At 49.1% G+C, this 26,642-nt stretch overlaps 1 protein-coding gene across 18 annotated transcripts in view; it reads left to right on the top strand.

Annotated features, from left to right (window-relative positions):
• RBFOX1 (RNA binding fox-1 homolog 1) overlaps positions 1 to 21,762 on the top strand; it is a 1,454,978-nt gene extending 1,433,216 nt beyond the window's left edge. For 10 of the 18 annotated variants that reach the window (XM_045072277.1, XM_013055179.2, XM_013055184.2 and 7 more), the window contains 3 exons: positions 2,699 to 2,751; positions 17,287 to 17,362; positions 17,736 to 17,963. In XM_045072277.1, coding sequence (XP_044928212.1) covers positions 2,699 to 2,751; positions 17,287 to 17,362; positions 17,736 to 17,883 — 277 coding nt within the window. In that variant the 3' untranslated portion in view covers positions 17,884 to 17,963. Of the gene's footprint in view, positions 1 to 2,698; positions 2,752 to 17,286; positions 17,363 to 17,735; positions 17,964 to 18,981 lie in introns of those variants that run through there. The other 8 variants (XM_013055180.2, XM_013055189.2, XM_013055181.2 and 5 more) reach the window with 3 other exon arrangements.
• Positions 21,763 to 26,642: the final 4,880 nt, after the last annotated feature.

Raw genomic sequence — 26,642 nt, 5'->3', positions numbered from 1 at the left:
GTGAGCCCACTGTCCGGACTGTACCTCCAGCTCTTGTGGTCATTCAGTTTGTCCTGGGGAGAGCAGTGACCTCCTAGCGATGTCATTAACCTCTTTGATCATGCCTCTCTCTGGTCATGTGAGGTAAATGGCTCCACAGAGAGGGTCACATATGATCGATTCATGGGCTAAAATAGATCACTGATCTTAAAGGTCCAGTGGGGAGAAACAGACTGTATATAAAAATGGCATAACATAATGGACAGAGACATCACCATGAAACCTGTCCCTTATAACTCTACCCAGATTCCTCTGTTGGCCTCATATGGGGGCCACGTTGGCCTGACATCCCTCCCCAGGCTATTATTTGCAGGCATTTCCTGTTCATTGTACTTAAAATCAGTTGGTTAAAGGGTAGCATAGTTGGGGGGTGGAGGGAGGGCTGATCTTATAGGTTGACTCCATGGAATTAATGTGCTCCATAGAAAGAAGGTTTCCTGAAATGTTAGGGAAATCTTCCTGGATGTTGTAGGACTCCTTGCATGGAGTTAAAAAAAAAAAAAAAATCAGTATAGAACTGATACATCCAAATGGCTACTACTTTTTGCAGATACTTTAAATAATTCTTCCTTGGCACTGCTGCACAGTACATTGCCTGTCCCCTACGATATCACTCTTGGTGATAACTTCACACTTTGACATAGATTTGACTTGATAATTGGCTGTCTTCTGAGCCAACTCTTTGAGTCACCCCCTTTGTTCAGAAATTTGCTCAGGAATCCTAAAGACACTCTAAAAAATTCAAAATATATAGGTTACCTAAGAAAGAGAGGAATCAGAAGGGAATAGAGAAATGGTAGCATTATTTTTCAGAATTAGTGTGTCATGTCCCAAGGAAGAGTGCTGTGAGGGACAAGCATCACATTTCCTAACATTTGGGTACAATTAAAGAAAAAGGTCCAATGTCTTTATAAACATGCTTGTAGATCACATTCTTACAGGTTTTCCCTGCTCATTCAATCATCATTTTTATATCTGTTGGTTGCCTCTCACGGTTTTCCTAATGTCTAGTAGGCGGGACAGTTCCTTAAGGAAAATGCAGAAGTGGGATGCAAGGCGGTAGAGTCTTTTAGGGCTACAGGGTCTGAACTGGATAGCTAATGAGGCCTGCCCCGTAATAGGAGAACAGCTGTAACAGAGCGCCTGGCCCTCTGGATAAACCAGGTAGTCAAGGTCGTGTTCCTCTTGTGGGCACACGATAGGACAGAAGTCCTGCCAGGTGCTGGTTTGGCCCACCCAAGAATCGCATACATGTGATTGGGGGTGTCCATATCTTACTGCCCCTTGAGTAAGTCAGACGTAAACAAGTCAAAACAAATGTGCAACCCAAACATCTTCATTCTCAGGGATATGAAGTGTACTGCTCCTCAGACCTCGGAAATTGGAAGCCAGATGTTGGTGGGACTCAGAAAGTCTGTGTCCAAGCAAAAATCCAGGGACACTAACTTTTAGTCTTTTAAGAGAGGCAATAAGTGAACTTGGCTGTGACTTTGTTATGTGGAAGAGAAACATATAGAGTGCTATTCTCAGAGCATGTATAATTTCGTTTAGGTTTCACTGGTGTGGAAATGGCTAGAATTTTCAACTGGAGGGTAAACTCTAGTGAATTTTCCAATGGTGGCTCTATTTATATTCCTGGGTGTACCTCTTGCAATGGCAAAACTTTCTTAAGATGTTTTAAGAAGTGCTCAATCACCAGATACTTTTTTGGAAGCATTAAAACATTTGAAGAAGCCCAAACTAAGATCCAAAAAAATGCATTTATCTTGCTTCCTAATGATTCATACGCACAGTAAAACCTAACAAATGAGGACCAGAAGACTCTACATGGCTGCTTTTGACACATTTAAGAGGCCAATCTCATTGGGGGCATTTTTATAATCTGCCTCCTACAGACGTTCTTACTTCTAGAGAAATAAATAGTACGTCTGAATTAGAACACATTTCACTGTGCAAATGCCACAGCTGGAAACATCTTAAGAGAGTTCGATCATCTTTCCGGATTTACTAAATCAAAGTAAAATAGCATTTTCCATTTTAATTTTCTCTTAAATACGGCATCATTAAAAATAATTCGGTAAGACAGGATTTATTCCAGTAGGAGTTGCTTGTACCTTCTCTACGCATCCAGCCTAGTTCGGTGAGGAAATTATTATCCATAACATGATACCATATAACATTCTCTTCTGAAATGACAGCATTTCTCCTCCTTTCCTTTTAAAGTAATTTTTTTTTATATTATACCACAGATTGTTATGATTCCCGTAGCTAGTATCCCGTTTCCCCAACATACTGTCCGTATTTTCTTTAAATGTTGTCTCCGTTCAGCGCAGACATGCAAGCACAGTTTGAATTACCCCAGCCCTCGCCACATCCCCCGGCATGCCGTTCTGGGAACACTCAGTAGTAATGATGGTGCAACAGTGTGTCCATGGCCCCCTGTTCCGACATCACCATGATTCCGCTGGCCAGGTCCCCGCATGCCTGTTTCATGATCTTTCTAAACTCTCGATGTCCGAGATGTATCCACACCTGTCCTTGCAACATCCATTCGAAAGCAGCACCCCTCCCTCCCTGCATCTGAATACATCCACCCAGTCGGCAGAGAGCACACCCCCCCCTGAGCGAGCAGTATTGTGAATTTTATCTTCTCTTCCAGAAATCAGTACGTCTTCGTTGCAGCAGATGAAATTTCTTGTAACACCTCTGCAGGTAACAAACATTGCTACTTCTTGGTGCATCCAACCAAAGCTCAGTATTCTCTCTCTCTCTCTCTCTCTCTCTCTCTCTCTCTTTTTTTTTTTTTTTTTTCCTTCACATGCTGCAGTTGGTCACTCTAGAAAGTTGAGTTTAAAAAAAAAAACAAAAAACAAAAAACAAAGCCCGTCTATCTTTGGAGTATAGCCGAAGCCTTGAGGCTCCGCTGTCTGAAAAGATACCAGGCGTTTTGCTAACTGGGATATTTTATTTCCAGTTTTAAGAATACATGATCTAGAAAAGTAAGACTCTGTTGAAGAAAGCCACAGTAGGATCTTACCGTATAAGCAGTGCTCTTGTGTTAAAATGCTGAATGGGAGATTAAGGACACAGACGTGTGACTTGTTTTGTTTTTTGACTTATTTTTGTCTGGGTTCACACAGATGTATATGTGAATTATTTGGGATCTTTATTGAATGACTAGTTGTAAAAGACTGAATCCAGAAAGCCAGAGAGAGAGGCATTGGGGACTATAATTATCTGTGTCTCACGAGAAGGGGATCTTCATTCTATTAATGAAAGATCCTGTATCTCCTTTTAAAATGTATTACAAGTAGCAGGATTTAGAGAGACAAAGTATTCTGCCTTTGGAATCAGGGCATTGGCAAACAGAAACTACAAAGTTGCATGATGTGTCCGTCAAAATAATGCCTGTCTTTTTGCTTTGATGTGGTTCAGAACAGTTATGGTTGAACTTTCATTAGCATGGACTTACTTGATTAAATGCAAGATAGGTGAGTGCTAACAGATTCGGGGTTCTTTGGTTTTGGTTTGATTTTGGTTTGTTTTGGGGTTTTGGGGTTTTTTGTTTTGTTTTGTTTTGTTTTGCCTTTTAGCCTAAACTTTCACCAAAACAATTACTAGGGAATCTTATCAATGTGTTGCTTCTAGCCAACAAGGGAGGACAGTACAGCTTACTAACATGTAGTTGAGTAGGACATGACCTTCAAAACCCTACATTCCACAGAGTGTTGCAGATAGAACTTCATCTGCTATCGATGGCATTTTATCAGCGGAGCCCAGCAAATGAAGGCTTGTTGGCTAATGCTGCCCTCCCCACTTACAGTCTTTGGTGAGAAGGAACTGAAGGAAGGACAGAGTGCTAGGAGCATGTCACCAGCCCTGTCCGAGCTAAAAGTTTCATCAGTAGACTCGGTGTCCATATTTTTAATGGCTCAGTGTCTTACCCCGGGAGTTCAGGAGGTATACATGCTTGTATTTTAAAGCGATAGCTTACTCCATTTCTATAAAAACCCCTGGATAAGGGCTCCCCTTTTCCCCCTCTCTAAACCCGTGGCCTGAAACATCTGTTTCTCCCTGTGGGAGGTGGTGACATCCCTAACACTTCACTAATACTTAATGGTAGGGGATGGATGGTTACGTGGCCGGGGGTGGGGGCGGTGGCGGGGAATGTTCCTGGGATGTGAGAGACATTTGACATCTTCAAACCCTTGGAAAGGGAGCATGCTTCTGGAGGGGTACCTGACTGTGGTGGGGAAGGGTGTTGGTTGAAAGCATTATCACTGGATGTCATTTGTGGGTACGCTGACTTCCACCGCCTCCAACTCTCCTGTTAAAAACACACGCTTGTCCCAGTGTACCTTGGGTTGTGTTTTGACACCACAGGTCAAACATTGCCAAGTTGCAGATTTAAGAGATAGACATTGATTTCATCCTGTGACTTGACACACTTTGGCCTTGTAAGCAAGTGGCCCACAAACACACTACTCCTGAAAGAGGCCACAGATCATGAAAGTTGGCCTGGGTAGAGCGAGTGTCATCACCTACCTTATCTGATTTAGGATGGCTGCTCAGTAAATTCTTAATAGATTGCTATTGATCAGATTTCAAATTGAGAGAGAGAGATCCCTGTTGCTTTGATGGCCATATTAATAATATGTTGTCTGCTTCATAAGGTTCAATTTGAACTCTGAATTTTGAACCAAGCATGAAAAAGGAGACACCCGTATCAATCACATGTCAGATTCTCTCCCAGCCAGAGTGAATATGGAAAATCCGAACGGGTCGGTCAGCACAGTTTGTGACTCAAGGCTTTGACGAAATCTCCGAGCACCTCGTCTCCCCCGTGCTGGGAGAACCGGGGCGTCCCCATTCTAACCAATAAAACCATCCCTGTGTGCAGAACAACGCCTTAGGGCAGGTCTCCTGAATAAGTGGTTATCTCCGGGATTTCAGTGTTTTTCTAAACGAAGGAAGAAATGAGCAAAACACTTAAAATCTCAGTTTGGAGGACGCGGTGAATTTAATAACTGAAATTCTTATAAAGACATGTTGTTCTCATACAGCTGCCTGTGGGGCAGAGCTGGCCAGTTTTGTCGGTGGCTCAGGGCAAAGAGGGGAGATGAAGATCGTGAGACCATAGGATCTGCGGCACCAAAGGGGTTTTCCTCCTGTCCCCAAAGGAAAAGTGACAATTCTTCCTTGGGTCTTTGTTAGAGGATGCCAACATGTCATTCCTGCTTTTGCTAGTCACGTTAGAAGCAGCTTTTCTTGCTCGCGTGTATGGTTTGTGAGGCTGTGTTGGTTTTCTTATTCAGTGTCTCCAGCAGCAGCATTCATTGTTTGGCTTTGGTGTTCGTTTGGTTGCTCCTGAAGGACAAAGTGCTCATGGTGGGCGGGGGGGGGGGATCCTGGGGGCCTTTTGACAGAAGACCTGAGCCCCCAGCGTGCATGTGTCCAACGCTCACTTTGGACACTCAGGTGTCTTCTTATTGTGTAACATCAAGAACCTTTCATGAGTTGGATCCTCAAGTGATGGCAGGGACAAGGGACAAGATGATTCTCCCTTCTTAGACTGGAGGGCTTCCTGCCGCTGTGACTCACTGGAGATTTTCCAGGACTGGCTAGTGATTGTAGCAGAAGGAGAGTATGGCTCTTATACCCGAAGGAAGGTCACAAAGCAAGTTCGTTAGTTAGGCAGAACAGCTGGGAATTCAGCTCACTTCATTAATACCTAGTGAGTCATTACTGTGTATCTGCAAGTGTTCTGAGCCCTCAGGACATGGCCTTAAATAAGGCAGGAGAAGCCCTTCCTTCAAAGAGCCTCCTTTCTAGCCAAGACCAGATGCCCAGCATGTAGGTGCAAAGGCATGTGATATACTGGCGTGGCAAATCCTACAACAGCTCTCATGAATCAAAGAGCAGAGGGCTGGATAGAAACTAGGATGCAATGTTCCTTTAGGTTCACCGGGCAGAGAGGACCTCCGAGGGGGTGATGTTGGAGCAGGGACCTGTGGCAAGTGCAAATGCCTTGTGGTTGAGGCATGCCTGAGGCGGCCAGCCGGGCTCGGCAGGATGTGCGGCGGGGCCACGGCATCTGCAATACACGGCAGAGTGTTGAACATGAAATCAGGAAGACCGCTAGGGCTCAGAACAAATTAGGACTTGGAAAATCTGAAACCACTGGGGATTTAGGTGTGGTAGGAATTCCTTGGGAGGGTCAGCTGTGGTCTGCCTTATCATTCTAACGATGAGTTGGCACTGTGGAGAGCAGATCACCCATGACAAGAGCAGGAGAAGGAGCACTAGTTGAGTCTCTTGCAACAGTCCGGGGCGGGAAGGGGGGGGGTAGGGAGAGGGGAGTAGGGTGGCAGGGACCTGGGTTAGGACGATGGTGGTGGAAGAGCCAAAAAGGGGTTGGCTTTGGGCTGCATTTTGAACAGAGAACAAGCAGGACAGGCCGGCAGATTAGAGGTGGAAGAAGTTCAGTCCGTGTTCAATGTCCACGCTCTCCCTCTTGCTCCAAGGGTGTTTTATTTTCACAGAGTGCTAAGACTTGTTGTCGCCACGAAGAGGGAGCCCTGCATCCGTTAGTCCTTGTCCCTCAATCGGGCTTCGCTGAATTCTCCAGGGTGTGATGATAACTTCCTGTCGTCTTGAGCAAATTCTGCATATGAGCGAGCATGATAAATTATATGGATACTTAGGTCCCTGCCTGTGCGTGTGCGCGTGTGTGTGCATGTGCATACGTGCACAGATGATTTCTCACATCAACTCAGTGAGGGAGGTGTTAGCCTCCTTCTCATCTTAGAGGTTAAAAAAAAAAAAAAAATTGCTCAGCTCCAGAGAACTTGGGTAACTTTCCCCAAATCCCAATGGACAAAGTTCTTTCCACTGAACCCCACTGCCCCCATCGGCCCCTCGTATTTTGACCTTACAGCATTGACCTTGGGCTCCAGATGGAATTCCCCTGCTCTCTTGAGTTGTGCTATCTTTGCTCCTGAAAGAGGAGTTATTTGTGAGTTGGGGAGCACAGTTGTTAAAATGCTGGGGGCCCTCAGGGAACTTACCGGCTCCCCAGGTGGCTGTTCCCCTGGGTGTGTGTTTGACTTGGTGTATCCCCTATGTGCACCAGGTGTGTGTTGGATAGTGTGTCGTGTTGGGCACCAGTCTAGGTGCAGGGACAGGGCGCGGAAGGGAGCAGCTGCCTTGCCGGGGAGCATTCTGTGTATTCCAGGAGATAGGGTCAAACAGGCACCGTGTGTTCCGGGTTGGTTCCCCAAATATCTTTCTTTTGCTGAAAATCAATGGCTAGAGATCAACAGGGTAGTCCATCCCCTAAAAACTACCAGAAACTTGGAACTGGTGGTTTTGGCTGCTCAATTCCAGCTGCTCGAGAGAGAGTGTGTGTGTGCATGCTTGTGTGTTTCTGGGGTCCAGGGGGAGGCTGGGTCTCTGTCCAGCAGCAAGTCTTGCCTCCTCTACCAGGCCAGGCACCATCTTAGAGGCACAGGAAGCCAGCGTGGGGACACACCCCCAGTTCTGTATGAGTACTGGACACTAGGTAAGGGTGGGGATCTGCGAAAAAGCCTGGCTGAGGGCATGGCCAAAGCCATTAAAACCATCTCCCGTGAATGGGCTGCTATATACTTGATGAAGTCATTATCAGAAGCAAGTTCATGGCCACATGGAGTGTCGTAACCCTCTCCCATCCTTCGATCCCCGCCCAACCTACACATGCAGGTGCCCACACAGGCACAGAAACACACTCTCGCTCACCCACGCAGCCTCACACAGTGTTTCGGAGTTTCTAACTAGGCCATTCCCCTCACTGATCCTTCAGCAAACTTCCTCGAAGTGTCCTCCTTACATTTTGGTTATTCGATTGTTCAGCAAAGTCGTCCTGCAGCAAATTGATTTGCAGTTAATTGGTCTGTTTCCAATCAAATGTGATGTGTATTATACTAGGAGTGTGCAGGGTGTTCAGGGAACATATAAACAAAGGAACCTAGTAAAAATAATTATAACGTTTACTGAGTGCTTGCCGGGCACTAGGTGTAGTTCAAAGCTTGGGACAGGCCATAGTGATACCCTATTAAAATGTCTCTGTCAGTTTACTTATACAAATCAAAGATATCCAGATAGCTCCAAATCAGCCTTGAGGGAGGGAGGTAGTGCTGTATCAGTGCGGAATTTGAATTAAAAAAATAGAACAGCAGTTATTACAAATGCAGAATCTATTTCCTCTTCCCATGTCCCCTGCCCTAGAGATTCGGATGTACAGGTCTGGAGAGGGAGCCCGAAAATCTGCATTCTTACAAGTTCTCCCAGGTAATTCCTACTTCTTCAAGAACCACAGAGTTGATGGGTCAGGAATCTCCCCTTTCGGTGGTAAGGAGAGCGCAGGACAGATTTTGCTAGAGTAGCGCTATGCAGTATGGCGGCCGATAGCCCTACTGGCTACAGGGTCCTTGAAATGTGGCTGGTCCCAGCCAAGATGAGCTGTAAGTACAAAACACATACTAGATTCTGAAACCTTAGTACAATAATGATGTGAAATTTATTTTTGTAATACAAATACAAATGTATTTGTATATCGTATCTAATGTTTTGTAGATCAGACAGTATTGTGTCAACCGTACAAATACAAATTCTATTTGGATACAAATTACGTTTGTAAAATTATGTAAAAGCACTTTATGACATTAATAATCTTTACATTCATTACCCATTGGAAGGATAATATTTTACTATGTTGGATTAAATATATAAAAGTGAATCGCCCCTCTTTCTTTTCAAGTTTTTAACGTGGCTGCGATAAACCTCAAAATGCCTCATCTCTGGCTCATTATATTTTTATTGGTACCATTCTGGAGTTAGATTTTCATTCCTTTTGCTCAGGTGAGTATTGAAAGGGTTTGTGTGCCCCAAGAACTGGTTTCTTAGAGTCGAGGGATACTCACCTGTCATTAAAATACCGTGACGGATCATCCGGACTGTGGCAGCGTGTCGTGACTTGGTGTTTTAATTTTGCCTCCGAGTGAGGGTGTAGTTAGCGCGCGTGTGTGTGTGTGTGTGTGTGTGTGTGTGTCAGCTTGTTTTTCTCACCCTGCCGGTTAAGCTCTCAGAATGTCTGAGCGGCTTACACAGGGCACGGGGGCTCCAGATGCTTACCTCCGGGGTGGTTCTGACCGATGGACTCCACGGGCTTTCTTGCCGTGACCCCACCTGCGATGGAGAGAAGGCAGTGCGCGCCAGCCTGATGGTATCGGTATCTGAGACTCACGGGGTTGCTGACTCAGCCGGTAAACCGTCACCCTCACATCTTACTCCCTACTGCCTTGCCTAGTCTGTACGCACCACTACCTCCATTCACAGGAGGAGGAAGTCGCTCAAAGAGGAGGTGAACGTTCTGAGATCACTCTTAGCCGCTCCCCCAGGAGACTGAGCCCCAGCTGGGGGCCACGTTGATTTCAGAACAGGATGGGGATTTCCTAGTGATACGGGTAGAGCAGTTGTCAGGACACCAAGAAGGCGAAACAGCCTTTGCAAGAGGGGGATGGCCTTGGGCTTGGCATTAAAGAGCGCACAGCTATGGATGTGTCTCTTGTTGGAGGAGGCATTCTAGAGTGAAGGACCGAGGGCCAAGAGCAGGGCTCACTGGGTCGTCTCAACTCCCAGACAGTGGCTGTGACCCTGCTCTGATGAATCCAGGATTGAGGTTCTTAGCTCAGACCTGAACTGTAGGAGATTCAGAATTGGAAGAGGTTTTGAACTGCATGGAGAGTGTGCGGAATGGACGAGGCCCTCTGATCGCCATGGGTGGCGTGGGCTGCTCCTCACAGATGTTACAGGTGAACTCACATATGCACAGTTCAGATGTGTGACAGTTTGGTTGCATAAACTCTACGCCTTCCTAGTTAAAACGTGATGTTCTACCATTTGAGAAGCTGCTTTCCCCCCTGGTTCTGAGCAAAGAAAACAGGAGGCTGGAAAGCGTAGTAAGTGATTCGTGAAGGTGACGATTTCAAATCCAGGCTAAGGAAGTGAACAGCATTCAGAATGTCAGAGACCTGGTGAGATGACTTCATGTTGTTCATTTGGAGAAGTTCTTCCGTTGCTGCTTGGGTGTTTGGGGGGAAATTTTGCTACTTTCGAAGTGGTTTTATAGATGTTTTCAGTTTGCGACTGGTTAAGTTCCTCTTCGATGTATCTTGAGAAGCTTCTAGAGTACAGCTTGGTCATCTAGTCATCTTGGTACCTATCTCTAAACCATATAAAAGTGGCTGACGAATGTCAGCATCCAGACTAAAGCTAGGAGAGGCTACAGGAGTCACAGAGGAGTGTTTCCTTCAAGAACATGTTCACTGAGGCACTGAGACCCCAGTAGACTCTCCACAGGAAAGTGAGCAGGAACACTACCACCTTCTAACCCATCTCTCTTTTAATTCTTTCCCAATACCTTCAAGTTGTCCCCATCCTAATACCGTCCCCCTATTGTGGCGATCCCAGATGTGTGGCCTGGGGTCCTGTGAACCCTCTTCTCTCTTCCTGTGGAGATGAAGCAGTTTGATGGGCCCCGGGTCTCTTGGTGCTAGACAGAGATCAACTCATTGTCTTTGCTGCCAATGACCCTGGAAGATTTGCCGCAAATCTTGGTGATTATTAACCATTTCTGTCCTAAGATCTTCTCAAACCAGTGCACATTGTGCTAACCCAGATTCTGCAGGCTGAAAGTTGTGATGTTCTACCATTTGAGAAAGGACGGTTGTACCCCGAGCCTTCTCGGTTGTCTGGTTGGTGTTGGTTTGCGTGAAAGTAAGAGTGCATTCATCTACAAGATAGCTCAAGCCATCCCCAACCAGGAATTGGAAAGGCCTGCTGTGGCCTCCTATATTCTGGGCTGCAGGCTTTCATCTTTTCAAAGGCAGGATTTTGTCTCCATCCTGAGCTCCCAGAAACCCCACAGAAAGCCACCGGTCAGATCCTGCAGTCCAGAATCCCCGAGGTGTTCATCAGAAGCCCGCCACCTCTTTCAGTAGGACTGTAGGATCTTCCTAGGTTGGGCTGCATTTTTACTTAAGGATGAGTAGGAGATGGGTCAGTAGGAAGTAGAAATGCCCGTAACACTCTGCTTTTGAAAATGGATTGATTTTCAGTGGCATCAGGGCAGGCACTAATGCAACAGCTGGGGCAGAGCTGAGGGACCCCAAAGCCCACGCACCCTCCATGTGGCCTTTTTCTTCCCCTTCCTGACTGGTAATTCCTGTAGCTCCTTTCCAGCCATGGAGAATTGCCAGGAGCAGAGCATTTTCCCAAATGCAAAGCATGCCTGATCTGGAAGAGTATTCCGGATGCTTGCTTTCTGGATGGAGGGAAAGCAACAGCCTAGCAGTGGATTATACTAGCAGCAGCAGGAAAACCAAAGGATTTTCTTTTAAAAGCCCTTCGGTGTTTCATCTGGAAGAGCTCAAGAAACCAAAGGGACGGGGTGGGATGAGGGGCCCCTCTTCCTGGACAGGTTCGCTTCCGTCTTCTCAGTGGGCGCCTCAGGCACCCAAACTCGGCTGAGCCATCCTGGGATCCAGACCTCAGTGGACCCTCCCGGAAAGTGAAGGGGGAGAACATCCCTTAGCTTCACTGTCGCTCTCCAAAGAGCAGGCTGTTCAAACTGCGGGGTTACGGTATGGTGGTTCTCCCTTTGCATACTGTGCCGTACGTGGGTGACTGGCCCGGATCCATTTTTCCCCAGTGTCTTTCAGATTATATCTTAGATCCAGTGAGGAGGGCGCTGTGGCCCCTGATGACAGCACAGACACGCCAGCGATCAGGACGCATCCTCTTTTGAAGCCTACTCTGCCACGCTTCTTGGTGTGGCCGGGGCACAGTCCTCCGGGCGTCCTTGTGGCGGTCAGGCTGTCCAGGAGAGCTACACACCTCTGGGAACTTCTCTTGTGGGGTGGGGTGAGGGTTTTTCACTCCCCTTCCTGCTCCCTCAAGGTCTCGCCAGCTATCTCTGGGACAGGAGGCGTGGGGAAGTGATGCTACAGGAAGAATAAAGTTCCAAGAGGGCACAAAGGCTCTTAATTGAGATAGAGTAAAACACAGGGAAACTAATTAGTGTTCTTACTCTGTCCCTATAAGAAAATCACTTCACTGTGCTAGAATGCTGGTCTGGGCCCCAACACAGCTCTATTGTATTTCATTAGCATCCAGCTTATTTCAACAAAATTCAGAGGGTATTAAGAAGTAATATCCGCATCTCTCTGTAGAGTTGACAAAGCACTTTAACAAACACAGGTTCTCTTTTCCACTCCATGGGCAGCATTGTTATGCATTTTAGTCCCGACATAACCCTAAGCTCAAATGCAATGCTCTTAACTACATCTGTAACTCAGAAAGTAGGTAGTGCTTAACTCCAATGGTATCTGTAACTTAACTGCTAGGGCACCACACGGTCGGGTTAGAAGAGAACCTCTCCCTTGCCGCTACAGCCCAGAAGTCTGGGCGGGAGTGAGAGCCGGGCTTGGCAAGCCCCATGTAAGACCCCACCATCGCAATCGCCTATCCGTAGACTTGCTTCAAATGGTACCTGGTTTCTTTCCATGCGCTTGATGATTAGACCGGGCTCAGACCCAAGAATACCATTTCATGCAAACAGGAAAATGAAGCTAAGAGAGAGCGACTCACCTAGTCTTTGAGGAAGGACATTACCAAGGCAGAACTTGAACCTGGATCTTCTGGCCGCATGCCCTGGGCTCTCCCCAGCACCACAGGTGGCCTCCTTGTTTCCACTTGTTGCTAAGGTCAAAAAAAAAAAAAAAAAAAAAAAAGGGTTCATGAGGACATGGCCCCAAGCTATGGTGAGGTCACCCACAAAGCTCTTACCTTCTATTCTGTTGTTTGGTTGGCTTTTCCCTAAAGAGGTCTGATGAGCTTGATGGCGTATTGGCCAGTGTTCTATGAACTCTCAGGGGTGATGTAGAATTACCCACGCTGTATGCCCAGAGTCCCCAGAAACTTACCTTCGGCGTGTCTCGAAGGGTTTGGAATGTCTGTGGGAACAGTGACCTTCAGGAATCTTCAGGAAGCCCCTCTGGAGAAGCTTGGCTGTGGACAGAATCCTGAGGATGGGCGCAAGTGTCTTCTCTCCCGGTTTACTCCTCCCCGCGCTGCTTCCCTCAGGCAGCGACGATGGCTTGGCCCTTGGCTCACCTGCGCCGTGGCTAGTGCTTGGGTGGACGCTGGACATACAAAAAGGTGAACAAAATAGACTTGGCCCAGCCTCCGCGGGGCTGACATGCCTGGGGTCAGTCATCAGGCCGAGGGGCAAGTAAACAAAAACGGTCGTGAGACTTGCTACATTACCCGAAGGGCAGGCGAGGGCCAAGACTCTAAAGCACAAAATGAATCTGCACGTGTCCTCGGAGTCGCGGAGGGGCCAGTGCGCCTGGAGCACAGGGAGCAAGGAGCAGGGGCGACCCAGGCAAGTCTGGGTTTCATCCTGGGATGAGCGGAAAACCACTGGAGGGGTTGAAGCACGGAAGAGGTACGATGACATTTATATCTGACTAGATGGATGATGGATGGATGATGGATGGACGGATGGATGGATGATGGATGGATGATGGTTGGACGGATGGATGATGGATGGATGGATGGATGATGGATGGATGATGGACGGACGGATGGTAGAGTTGTTAGCCACAGATGCAAGTGGCTGGTGCTTGGAAGAGGCAAGAGAAGCAGCAAAGAGGAAAGAGGTTGGGCTGTTGCGGGTGCGGTTCTGATGAAACCCTGGTGGCTGAGGTGAGGGTGGCCATAGCGGGAACGGAGTAAGGTAGACACTGGAAGATTCCATCTGTAATTTCTGATGGGCGGGATGTGGGGACATGGTAGCATCGTGGCCAGGTTGCGCCACTGTCCACTTTGCCGAAGGGAAGGGTGGTGTTGGAGGGTGACGGCGGTGTGTGTAGGTCCCTCGGAACATGGCTGTCGTAAGACATCTTCCCGTCACTCCCATCGAGGTCCCTGGGAATCGCCGCTTTTCCTCTGGGCTGTGCTCAGCCAGCTCTGAGGACAGGAGGTCGCTGACGTGCCTGGCATTTCTGCTGCAAGACTAGCCCTCCGGTCTCCATCTTCCCTAATAACCTTGTGTCTGAATTGTCGTGTCACGCAAGGGCGTGTTTAGAAATTAGCATTTGAAAAGAAGCCTCCTTGCTTTCAGTTTGAGCTGACATGGTCCCTTTTCCTCTGTGGAAATGAAATTTATTAATCATAATAAAACCATCGGATCCTGAAGGTAGAGGTCACCCCGAGGAGAAAAGGAGCCTGCTCATTTACGAGGAATCGTTCAGTGCCGCTGTATTTTTCTTCTGCCTCGGAAGAGAATACTGCCAAATTGTTACCTTGGGTTTTCCACAAAGGTTGAAGCTCTGCCCAGGGTTAGAGGCAAGGAAGAATTTACTGCTAAGGCACGCGGAGGGCAGAGGTGGGCGTCATCCTCACTGAATACGTTCAGATTACCAGCATGTTCTCTCCTCCGAAGACGAAAATCTTGCCCCGGTAAAACCCTTCCCCCGAATTCTAAAAAAAGTAATTTCTCGAAATGGGCACTATCCTGCTCGTTTTGAAGGAATACCATGACAGGGACAGGCTGGCATCACTTCCTAAGTTCCCGGGGATTTTCAGTTTATCTTTGCATTTTAAGACCAGCTTTGCCGGGTGGAAGTACATTAAAATAATCCTATTAGTGGTCCCTTTTTCCCTCCAGACCAATGACAGACTATTTGCTCACAAAATGAAAAGCAGCACCAAACTCCTAGATCATGTCCTTTTTACCCCGACTCACATCTCCTTCTAGTGATGTGGGCAGAGGTCCAGCTTTCACGGGTGACCTCTGTGAATCTAAGATGTCTTCAAAAACTTCCTCCTCCCTCTAACACGCCCTTGGTCTTGGACTTAGAACTGTTCTTCTTCCCAGAGAGAGGGAGTGTTGTTGCCCGAAAGCCATCGGAGGGAGACAGATCAATCAAGGGTGTCCCAAAGGATGGAGACCAAGAGGGGATGGCTGTTCGTTAGCTTCCCTGAGAGGGTCACCTCAGGAAAGAAATGTCCCTTGGTGCCCTGGCTTTGCAGGATCAGGAGAACGCGGCGTGTTTAAGCAGGAAGCCTCATCCAGGTCATCTGAGCTCAGAGCCCTTGGAAACACGCAAGCAGGCTTTAGGACTAGGACACAGCCGAGGAGAACTTGGTCTCGTCAAAAATTTCTTTTCCCTTTGGGGGTCTAACTCGGACCCTAAAGGTTAAAGAAGCTCTCTTGGGTCTCACCCAGGCTTCTTCCCATGGTCCCAGGCTCTCTGGCCTGAGCTACCAAGGGAAACCCACCAGGACATTCTTCCCCTCCAGCGGTGAAAAAGAAGATGGGAAGGAAAGGCAAGGATCGAAATCTGGGCAAGTGACACTTTATGAGACGGCAGGGGAGCCAAAGGCTGGCAGTGCAGACAAAGCATCTCCTCTTACCTCGTTCCTTCGTTCCCTAAAGTAAAGTCCAGGAGTCACAAGCCCTTGGTAAAGGACGTGCATCTCATGTAGTAGCCGGTACACGCAATCCCTGGCTGCCATGCGCCTGGGCTGCTAACGGCACAGAGCGGCTGCCTCCTTCAGAGAACTCCCCCACCCCCGCTGCCAGAGAGTCCATGGGACCTAGAAGTTATCCTCCGTTCCGTACAGAAGCCCACAACTCCTGCTTAGCTTCCATGGGCATTAAAAAACTGATGTCCCGGGGCAGCTGGGTGGCTCAGTGGGTTAAGCCGCTGCCTTCGGCTCAGGTCAGGATCTCAGGGTCCTGGGATCGAGTCCCGCATCGGGCTCTCTGCTCAGCAGGGAGCCTGCTTGCTCCTCTCTCTCTCTCTGCCTACTTGTGATCACTGTCAAAAAAAAAAAAACCCAAAACTGATGTCCCTGTCTCCAGGCGGGGTCCTCTCTGGGGTGCAGCTCCCAGGGTCAGCCAGAAGTTAGTCTCCAGCTCAGACCACATCCTTGCTTCTCTTCTTTCTCAGTCCCCAACCCGCGTGCCCATCCGCCGCCCCTCTGATGGGCTCCTCCAGAAAGCACGTGCAGGATAAGGATCTCCGTTCCAGGGAACCTGACCTCGCTTAGCGCGCGCCTCAGCTTTGATCGTTAGCAAGACCAGTGTGCAGACTCTCTCCAGGAAGGCAGCGGGGCAGGTCATTCGAGTCAGGGTCTAGACACCACGTCAGGAGCCTTCGGGTTGCCCTGAGAGATTCAAGGATCAGCTCGGACCCCGAGCAAGTAACGTAAACTCTCTGAACCTTCATTTCTGATGTGCTCCTGCGTTCAGCCCCTCAGAGAGGCATCCCTCTCTGTTTTTATTCCAAAGCCTGTCCTGAGAGGCATGGCAGTCCAGGGAGGGGGTTGGGGGAGGGCCATCGAAAAACCCAAAGATGCGCTCTTGTCCTCAAGAAATATTGTTCCAAATGGGTCCCTTCTCCGAACCCGACCACTGACTGATGCAGCAGAAGTTCTGGGGTAATAGGATCGAAATCAAATCAGACTCATTCTTGAGTGGGGTGTGTGTGTGTGTGTGGGGGGTCCTACAAAGCCTTCAAGGGTCCTCCTGTTCAAGTACATTTGTTATTTTCTGAGATGCTGGACCCTCACGGCAGTCTAGGCTGCTGGACCCTTTGCGACCTACCTTGTCTCGCTTGATTGGTAACAGGCGAATTAGCAGAAAAGACGGCGTCTCTCGAGGAAAAAGAGACAGGTCCCCTGCGGGTACGGGGCTTCTTGAAACCACTCCTTCAAGCTGTTTCTTCTGCCTACCTGGGGCTCTGTGGTAGCTCTGCGAGCAGCATAGGAAGGGCGCTACGAGAGAGAGGAAGATGGGTTATGATCTCGCCAGAAATGCTAAGGGGACAGAAGGCGGCGCTGGCCACAGCTGGGTTAAGCGCATCTTTGGGTTTTTCGATGGCCCTCCCCCAACCCCTTCCCTGGACTGCCATGCCTCTCAGGACAGGCTTTGGAATAAAAACAGAGAGGGATGCCTCTCTGAGGGGCTGAACGCAGCAGCACATCAGAAATGAAGGTTCAGAGAGTTTACGTTACGTGTTCCCACCCCCGAAGACAAACAGGGCCTCCCCGCGCTGTCTCGGAATTCTCGTATGTTAGGGTTCTCGGGACTCGGCAATTGCCTATTACGGACTGACGTGCCCCGTGTTCTCCTTGCAGTTACGGACGAGTTTATGCTGCCGACCCCTACCACCACACACTTGCTCCAGCCCCCACCTACAGCGTTGGTGCCATGGTGAGTACCAGGCCCGCCTCTTCCTCACTTCTTCCTGCTCTCCCTCCCCTGCCCCCAGCTGGGACCTTAGCGGACGCGTGGACGGCTGACGTCCCCTCACTTCCCCTTAATTGAATTTGTCTCTTGTGCTAACAGCAGCTAAAATGCCACATTAATCCTCCCAGTAAACTTGATAAATGTCTTAATTTCTTGGCAATGTAGTGCATGTAAGTTATTATATTTCTAATTTTGCAAGTCTCACCTAGCAGAGCACTTACCTTAATGGAATAATTAGTCATTTTGATAATTAAATCCATCACTAACAGAATGCAGTGTCAATGCAGAACTTTTTTTTTTCTTTTTTTTTTCCCTCCCTCGCTGCTCATTCACATAGCCCCAAGGTTCCAGCCCCAGCACAGACTTCAGAGGAGCTAAGCTGCACACTTCCAGGCCTCTGCTGTCAGGCAGCTGAGAATCTGACTGCCTCTCCTCCCCTATTACAATTCATGTTTAAAGTCATAGTCGCCCAGGAAAGAAAATAGAGAGAGGAGCACACTTTGTGTGTGTGCCTAGTACCTAAGGAATTAGAAGGAATCCGCTGGGTTTGGGAGTTGTCTTTTGTTTTCGCTTTTTTTTTTTTTTTTTTTTTTTTTTTTTGGGGGGTGGGGGGGTGGGGGGTGGGGAGTCTGGGGTTTTGTTTCGGGGAAGGGTTGGGGGGAGGGCGAAAACGGGAGGCGAGGGTGGGGTGAATCTGCCTGTACTTGTTCAAACTTCTATGCACTAAAACTCTTGAGTACAGTAAGACGTGCCCATCACGTGAGAGCGTATGCAATCATTAAAAAGCTTCTGGCATGCAGTTTTCTGCTTGGGATCAAGAATACCAGACCTTATCCTAAAAACAAATCCCCATAGGCATTCTTTGGAATCGCCCGTACTTTTAGGAAAAAAAAAGGGGGGGGGAATAGTTAAGTGCCACCTCATAGCCATCTAGAGCCATGACCAGACACGTCATTGGAGCTTGGCCATAGAAATTCAGCCGTGATTTGGAAACGTATTATTTCCGCACAAGCTCGATGACGTCAAGCAATTCATCCGTAAACCCCCTGCCCCCCTCTCAAGAACCCATTCCCTCCAGGGTGTCGAGCCCGGGCAAGTAAAGCACTTGATGTAGATTTTCATCCCGATTTTGCGTTCGGCAACTCTGCCCCAACACCGAGCCCGCTTGCGGAGCGGGTTGGAGAGGAGAGCCGGTCGCGGCATCCCCCCCCCCGCCGGCTGCCCCCCGGCTCTCGGAGCCGAGGGCAGACGGAGCTCTGGCCAACGGGATGCCGCGTTCGTGAGTCAGACGAGCCAACAGAACGAGTCAGGGCGCATCCCACCATCGCCCAGCCTGTGCCGGAGGCGTCCTCTCCAGCGGGGCTGGCCGACGGGACGCGGTCTCGCAGGGACCTTCTTTAGAAAGAGTCGCCGAGGGAGGTCAGGACTGGCCCTGTCGAGAGCTCTCGGAGACGGAGCTGGGATGGGTAGGGGGCGCCTCCCTTTCGGTTGCGTGTCTGTTTCTCACATGAGTCTTTTTTGATGATCCACGTGTTGCAAAAGGAAAATGTAAAAAACACACCCCTCAAATTGCTTTGTTTCAGAATGCTTTTGCACCCTTGACTGATGCCAAGACTAGGAGCCATGCTGATGATGTGGGTCTCGTTCTTTCTTCATTGCAGGCTAGTATATACCGAGGGGGATACAACCGTTTTGCTCCATACTAAATGACAAAACCATTAAAACCTTCCAATGTGGGGAGAGAGGAAGCTTTCCGAGGCCTGGGTATTGCAATACACGCAGTAGTACATCATTTTAGCAGCTCTAAAAATTAAAAAAAAAAAAGAAAAAAAAAGAGGAAAAAAAATTACATTTTTTATCTTATACCTCAGCTATTTTGTTCTGTGTATTTTAATATTGTGGGTCTTTAATTTCTGAAGGTTCCGTAGTTTGGTTGCTGGCTGTAGGAGTTTTTGTGGTTGAACTAGAGAGACGCTAGCTATGAATAAAAACCGGTTTAGGGCCATATCCAGAGTGCTATATCATGTAAATGAATTCTATATGCTGAATCTTAAGCTACTGGGGTTATCAGCTGTCTGGGAAGGGTGTAAGTGACTACAATAGTCATTTTTTTCTGCATCTGCTTTATTTTATTTTACAAGCGGGGAAGGGTGGGGGGGGTGTCTTAGGGGACGGGGACCGGGATTTGGGCTAAAAGGAAACCCAGAATAGTAACTGACGAATCCAAACGACCCACTGCACCAACAATCATATGTCAGCGGTTCTAAGTTACTCATTGAGTTCAAGCCAAAGGTTATGTTGTTTAAGGGAGTGCTTCTCCAAGCACTTTGTGCATCCAAGTTGAAGTTGAATGAAGCTGTGCAAACCCACCCTTTAAACCATTCCACTTGGCCGTATTCAGCTTCTCAACCAGCCGCTAGTTATTTAGGCAAAAACTGCTAGTTAGGCCATCAACAAGCATTCTTTTTATATTTCTTCCAGTATAATAAATTATTGATATCATTGCTGACTTTTATATTACGGGAGGGAAAAAAAAATAACATTAATAAAAAGGTGATAAAAAAGCACTGTTTCTATTTTTTTCTTTTTTTCCAAAAAAAGAAAGTAATAAAAACTTAAATTCTTTGTACCAGTTAAAAAAAAAATGTATAAAATTTACATCTGTGCAGTGGTGTTGTTAAGTTCTAGAAACAGTCTATGAAGCTTTAGTTTTAGCCTAGTAGAGCAACTGTTAGAGACAGATGTATAATTTTTATGGAATTACATGATAATCATATTCGGATTTATAGAAGCATTTTACAAGTATTGCAATCATTGAGTAGAGATAATCATGGTATTTTCATCAGCTTGGTACTTTTTGAAACATGACTGTGTTGTGTGAACAATCTGCAATTTTTCCGTCCGTGAGAGCCTGCCCTCCTCCTCCTCCTCCTGGTCCCCGAGGAGTCTCTCAAACCAGTATCTTTAGTTCCGTCTCCAAGGCCCAGGACACTCGTCAGAAGGAAGCAAAAAAAGTAGGTTCCCCTCTCCTCTCCCCATAACCCGCCCCCCAAGAACAAAGCTCCGTCCCCCTCCTTCCCCCCAAGCAGGGCCAGAGTGACCGACGAAAAATTGCAGTTTGTACTACTTCTGTTTGAACTCTTTCCATGTTGTCCTGTTTACAAGTTAACCTAAGTTGGGGTATCTGTCACGGGTCTTCCTGTTTTTGTATTTAAATGAAAAACAAACAGCGGCCAGCCGCCTCCAGTAGTCCCGCTGCCATAGGTCAGTCTCCTTGTGTACAGCGTAGGCCCTATGGCGCGCCCCTCAGCCGATTATCAACTCACCGCTGTGGACCTGCCAATCCGCTTTAACAACTCCGCTTTCAAACAAAACCAAACAAAACTTTAAAAAAAAAAAAAAAAGTGTGTGTGATCCAGCTTTTCTCTTGTCATCTATGTGCATGCAGTAAGATCGGTTGGATATTAAACCATCAATAAAGTTTCACAAGATTTGAAAACAAAGTTTCTGAAGCTTCGCTATCTAAGACAGATGCTCGGGGATCTGGAGAGGAGCCAAGGGGTGGCGGGGGGCGGTGGGGCACTGCTTAGCAGCCAGAAGCAAGCATGTCAGATGTTCTTTTCCGCAGACCGATGTGGGTGGGGGAGCGTGGGGCCAGAGAGGGTGTTTTTAGGCCATTCTCATTCCCCCACCGAGAGGACAGTGCTAGGACCGTGGGTGCCGGGCAGATGTGTTTCTAATTCCATGAAAACACGCCGGCACCCTGCCCCCAGAAGGGAGAGAGGTCAAAGGGACGGGGGGGGGGGGGTGCTCGGGAGAACCCAAAACTCTCCCGATGGCCTCCGAGGTCAGAAATCCAGAATTTGCATTGTATTTGGAATCACGAACATAGAATTCTTACTGTGTGGGTTCAAGTAAAATTAATTTGCAGTTTTGATTTTCATCAATGAGCTGTACTTTCCCCCATGACTGTATGTAGTTTTAATAAAATCATTTAGAGCAAGTGAGTGCCCCATGATGTTCCAAAACCTTTCGTCTGGGCACTCCGCCAAGATGCCAATAAGTCATTTTAAAATGTATGTCAGAGATGTAAACGAACATTTTGGATTTTTTTAAACAGTATTTATTTGGAATGTTTTCATTTATCTAAGTAACTATTGCTATTATGAATTATGGAAAAAAAAAGATTAATATCATGTGTGGCATATAGTGACTTCTTAACACACACATCACGCAATCTGCAAACCCAGAAAATGTGTATATCTGTCTTTAGAAATTAGTGTTTATATCACTTACAGTGGTTTGTGAATAAAGAAAAACTGGTTTGTAATATCAAAAAAATAAAAGCTTAGTCTGAAAAGGTACCCGCGAGTCGGCATTCTGAGTCCTTTTGCTTCCGTGCGTTTCCGGGGGCGGTAGAGTCCACGAGCCCACGCATGGCCGCAGTCGGGCCCGCTGGGTGGTGACGGGATGAACGGGGCCGCCGGGCTCAGCGGGCACTCCTTGCGCAGGCGTCTTTCCAAACGAGTCTGGGGAAGGAACCAGAGACGTTTGAGAAAGAAACAGAACTCAGGCGACCGATTCCCCAGCAAGGGAAATGTCGCCAAAAGAGCCACAAAAACTGCATTTCAAACAAAACACACGAGCAAGTCATTCATGTAGCTTTGGGGGGCGGGAGGCACGGGGGAAGAAGATAAACACGAGCGAGGGCCGCAGCGTCCGCTTCCCAAGGGCTCACTATGGCCCCAGGGTCCTGCCCAGCCTCCGGTGCGCCTCATTTCATTGAATTATTCAATGTTGCCATGAGGGCTGCATCTCGGCCCCATTTAGAAACCTAAATACCATCGCCGTCTTAACCTTTAATTATCGTGCTACCCTGTCATGTTGGTAACACGTATAAAGACCAAACTAAACGGGTTTAAAGCCTGTTCGGGTCACTTGCGAGCCAGAGCCCAGGGCAAAGCTGAACCAAAGCCCTGGGCCCCAGGCTCCTCTCCCGTAATTCAGGACTGTGGTGACACCCACCTGTTCACGCTGTCGTGCACAACAAATGAGTGTACGTGACAGAATCATGAGCTCCTACGACATGAAGTCCCACACCGAGTGAGCGGCGAGTTCCACCTTCTAGAAGGTGCCATCCTAACCGAAGCAGGTACGTATGCTCTCCCGGCCCACGGAGGGCTGGTAGCGTTCAACTGTAGAGACGAGAAACCTCACCCTCGGGGCCAAAGGCTGATTTTCGTTCTCCCGCCCTCCTTCCGCAGCGCAGGCGGTCTCCATTGTGTATCCAGGGGCCCCTTTTCTGTAAACTCCTCATACACGGGGCCGTGCAGGTCCACACCAACGTCCAATGCCCGACCGAGGTTCCGGGAAGGTAGCATTTTATGAAAGTAGACAAGATGGACTGACAGGTCATACTATTTGCCCAAAGTCATGTCTAGTGACGACTGGAAGAAAGACCCACATGGAGGCCTGCCTCACGCTGAAGCCTATGCCCGTTCCCCAAAATTCTGCTCCATTACGGACGGTGCGGGGTGGGGGTGGGGGGGTCAAGCCTAGGCTTCTGGGTCCCTCCCTACAGCATATGAAAGGCTGAATTAATTTTAAAAAATTCACTGGTTTTATCCTGGCACGTGGCGAGGAGGGGGACAATTATCTCCTCAAATGTGGATTCACATCAGAGCCCCTGCGCTGTCCAGATACAGGGGTCTAAGTCTGGATAAATGTGGTAGCGTACACCAGGATCTCCCGAACCCGGCTCCTCTCCAAAATGAAGAGAAGATGCCTGTACATTTTACGTAAAATGTCAAGAAAATTAAAATGATGGCCGAAGCGGAAAGGTTTGTTACAAGACTCAAGCGGATGCAAACGCTTGGCAACGGCCCCCTCCTCCCCCGCGTGCCTGTGGGAGGACCCGAGGAGCCCAAAGGAGCCCATAGCAGGTGACACGCGTATGTGTGGATACACAGAGGCTGCCGTTAAGCTTTGTGTGGACAATGCCCAGGAGGCAGCCACAGCCTGATCCCAACTGCAGTTTTTTCTCTTAAAGCAGTACTTGAATTACACAGTTAGATCTCCTCCGTGTTAAAAAATTTAAAAAAAAAATCACAGATATGATTCAATGAGCTTAGAACCACTATCTCCATCCGCGGGTCTCCCTCAACAGCCTGACAAGCTGGGTTGCTTCTGGCAGCATGGGAAGGCCATCCCTTGCACACACACATTCCCGCATGTGTACCCACGCCCTCACAGACCCCCCTGATGAGCTTATGGAGAAGGCACAGCCCCGGCTCCGTCTGCTGTTAGCACTCCTGAGCTGGGCCCACTATCGTCGGGGAAGGAGTCCACTTTCAGTCACTTTCCTGACAGCCATCCTATTGGATTCGCCCTGCGGACCTGACCCTTTTTCTGTCGGGAGAGCCAGTCGATGGGCACATGTGTGCGTGCATGTGTGTGCATGTGTGTGTGCATGCATGTGTGTATACATTGTGTGCATACATGTGCATGTGTGTGCATGTGTACGTACGTGTGCGAGTGTGCATGTGTGTGCATTTGTGCAATGTGTGTGCATGTGTGCGTGTGTACATGTATTGTGTGTGCGTGTGTGTGCATTTGTGCACTGTGTGTGCAAGTGTGTGCATGCGGGTGTGCGTATACGTATGCATGCATTGTGTGTCCATGTGCGTGTGCATGTGTGCATGTGTGCATGCGCGTGTGTGCATGTGCATGTGCATGCATTGTGTGCGCGCACACACAAGCATGTACCGACACGCACAATGTACCAACACATAATCCCAACCTTTCTCTGTGATGAATTTTGCACCGAAGAACTCAAGAATTAGGACTAAAAATAATATCCTCACGAGGGGAGACATAAAACAGTCACTTCTGTTTGAAAACTCGAGATGTCTGGGGAGTTTTGTGCGTGTGCACACAGCCGTGCACATACCCGGGAGACAGGTATGTAAATCCACCCAGTGCTTTTCAGACAGGAAGGGCAGGAGTTTCTCCATGGGCAGTTGCTCGGGATTTGGTGCTATGTGGGCCACTGGACCACGGGCCGAGTCCGTCTCGCTTCCCAAAGCAGAACCCTTTAATGGTGGGGACACCAGGGCTCAAAGCTGCTGTTATCTGCAGCCCCGGGAGGGATTCAGGAGTGGGCGTGGCGGGAGCAGCTGCCCAGCGGCCACTTCTGGGAGCCCCTCCCGAGAGCACGGTCCCCCCCCCGTCCCCCGTGTGCTGTGTCCTACTCACCCGGAATGGCGGACAGGGGACACCAAGGGTGCATCTCTGCCTCGGGGTCTAGGTCACCACGGCTGTCTGGCCCAGGGACACCCAGCTTGGAGAAGAGAATTTACCCGTCATCTCAAAAGGGAAAGGTTTTCTCGGTGGCTCGTTATTAAAAACATCAAGGATTTTTTTTTAAAACTCACAGTGCCCTCTCCTGAAGGACTCAGGACCGGAGCCAACCACGAGGCTCACTGACCTTGTCTGGCCAGAGGCTGACACTCTACAAAGGCTGCCTCTACGGTGTATCCACACAGAACCGGCTCTCCACAGATGGAGCCATGAGAGGCATTTAGAGTCTCTCAGCCTCTCTGTGCCTCGGTCACCTCCTCTAGAACACACGGGGGATGAGGAGAGCCACCTCGACATCTTCCGAGAGCGAGCTGTGTTTCAAACATGCAAAGCGCTCCACTTGGCACACAGCCTTCTTCCTTTCTAATCCATCATTTCCGTAGCTACCTCTGATTCATACGTACCGTCTGTAGTTCATAGACGCAAGTAACATATATAGCTTATCTGTAGGTCACCTAACATGACTATACATGCAGATCCACACCATGGTGTGTGTATACACATGTGTGCACATGTGCACACGCACTCACATATAAACTGACTACACGCACATACGGGTACACATGCTGTTTAATACACGTTCATCCTTATGTGTTCTCAGCAACCACATATGCAGTAGTGGGCCATGAGCACATATGGGGACTCCTACAAAGGGCTTAGGCAGTGACAGGGGAAGCGACCAGCAGACGGGGCCTTACTGCTGCTCCTCCTGTTGGTTTTACTGTCTCAGTCCTCAAAGACCAGCCAAGCAGTCCCCTCCATCACCTGGTCCACCCACAAGGCAGCAGAGGCAGAAGCAGGTGGACAGATTCTCGGGCACCTGGCTCTCGGTGGCGGCGCTGAGCCGTGGGCATCACTGCCCGGCTCCAGAGTCCTCACCGCTACCCAGCCGGTCACTGGGATCCAGACCCCCATTCTCCGTGCCGGGTGGCACCTCCCCCTCGTGGTGGCCCAGCTCGGTCACGTGCCCCGCCATGGAGTTGGCACGCACGGCAGCCAAGAGCCACACCCCATGTTCTTTCTTTCCCTGCACACGACTCTCCGGGGCCCAGATCACCAACCACCTCGCTAGCTCTTGCCGGGGTTGTGGCGGGATGGGGGGGGGCAACACCTGGAGCGCCTGGGACGACCTTGGACCCTTCCCCGTGGAACCGAGCCCCCGCCTGCCATTTCCTGGAGCAAACTCTCCTGCAGAAGCAGGCGGACGGCCGCCGCGTGAACGAGGCAGCGCAGTCCGGGAGAGCAGGAGAATCCCTGGCTGCGGGTGGGAATCGCAGAGCAGAGACCCGAGAAGCCGTGTGATGGGGACACCGTGGGCAGGGGATGGGCAGGGGGTGGCTGGGCGGCACGCGATGCAAACCAGCAGCCAGCAGCGAGGAGGCTTCAGCCAACCTTGAAAAGAAAGTTGAAAAGCCTGCCTGGAAGCGGACAGCGGTAGCTGCCGGCGAGCACACGTGGGTTTCGTGAAACCCTCGCGCTCACATCCGGAGAGTCAAAATCTCCGCAGCCCCACCAGGAAGCTGTCGGGGAGCGGAGAGGCGGGTCGGAGGCGCCGCTCGCCTTTTTATCTCCCCCGAACACTCGGGGCCGGCACGCGGCATTGAAATTCATGAGTGTCAGAAGGATGTCGGCGCCCGCGGACTGCTCGGCGGCGAGACGGGGCTGGCAGCATACAGGGCTTGCTGCTGCTTTTTCCTTTTCTATTTTCCTAAGCTGCGTGACTAGATGATGCATTGTTCTTCCCGTGATCCCCGCTTCTCGCACGGGCAAGTCCCGCTCTTCCCCTCGCATCCCGTAGACGGTGCGAGCGCGCATGGGCTGCGTGCGAGGGGCCCACCGCTTGGCTCGGCCAGAACTGGAGGCAAGAGGGGACCACGCCGCCACC

The sequence above is a fragment of the Mustela putorius genome, unplaced genomic scaffold, assembly GCF_011764305.1.
Source record: "Mustela putorius furo isolate JIRA1106 unplaced genomic scaffold, ASM1176430v1.1 tig00004007_pilon_pilon_pilon, whole genome shotgun sequence".
Taxonomy (NCBI): domain Eukaryota; kingdom Metazoa; phylum Chordata; class Mammalia; order Carnivora; family Mustelidae; genus Mustela; species Mustela putorius.
Note: the sequence above shows the minus strand (reverse complement) of the source record. Positions and strands in the feature narration are given on the sequence as shown.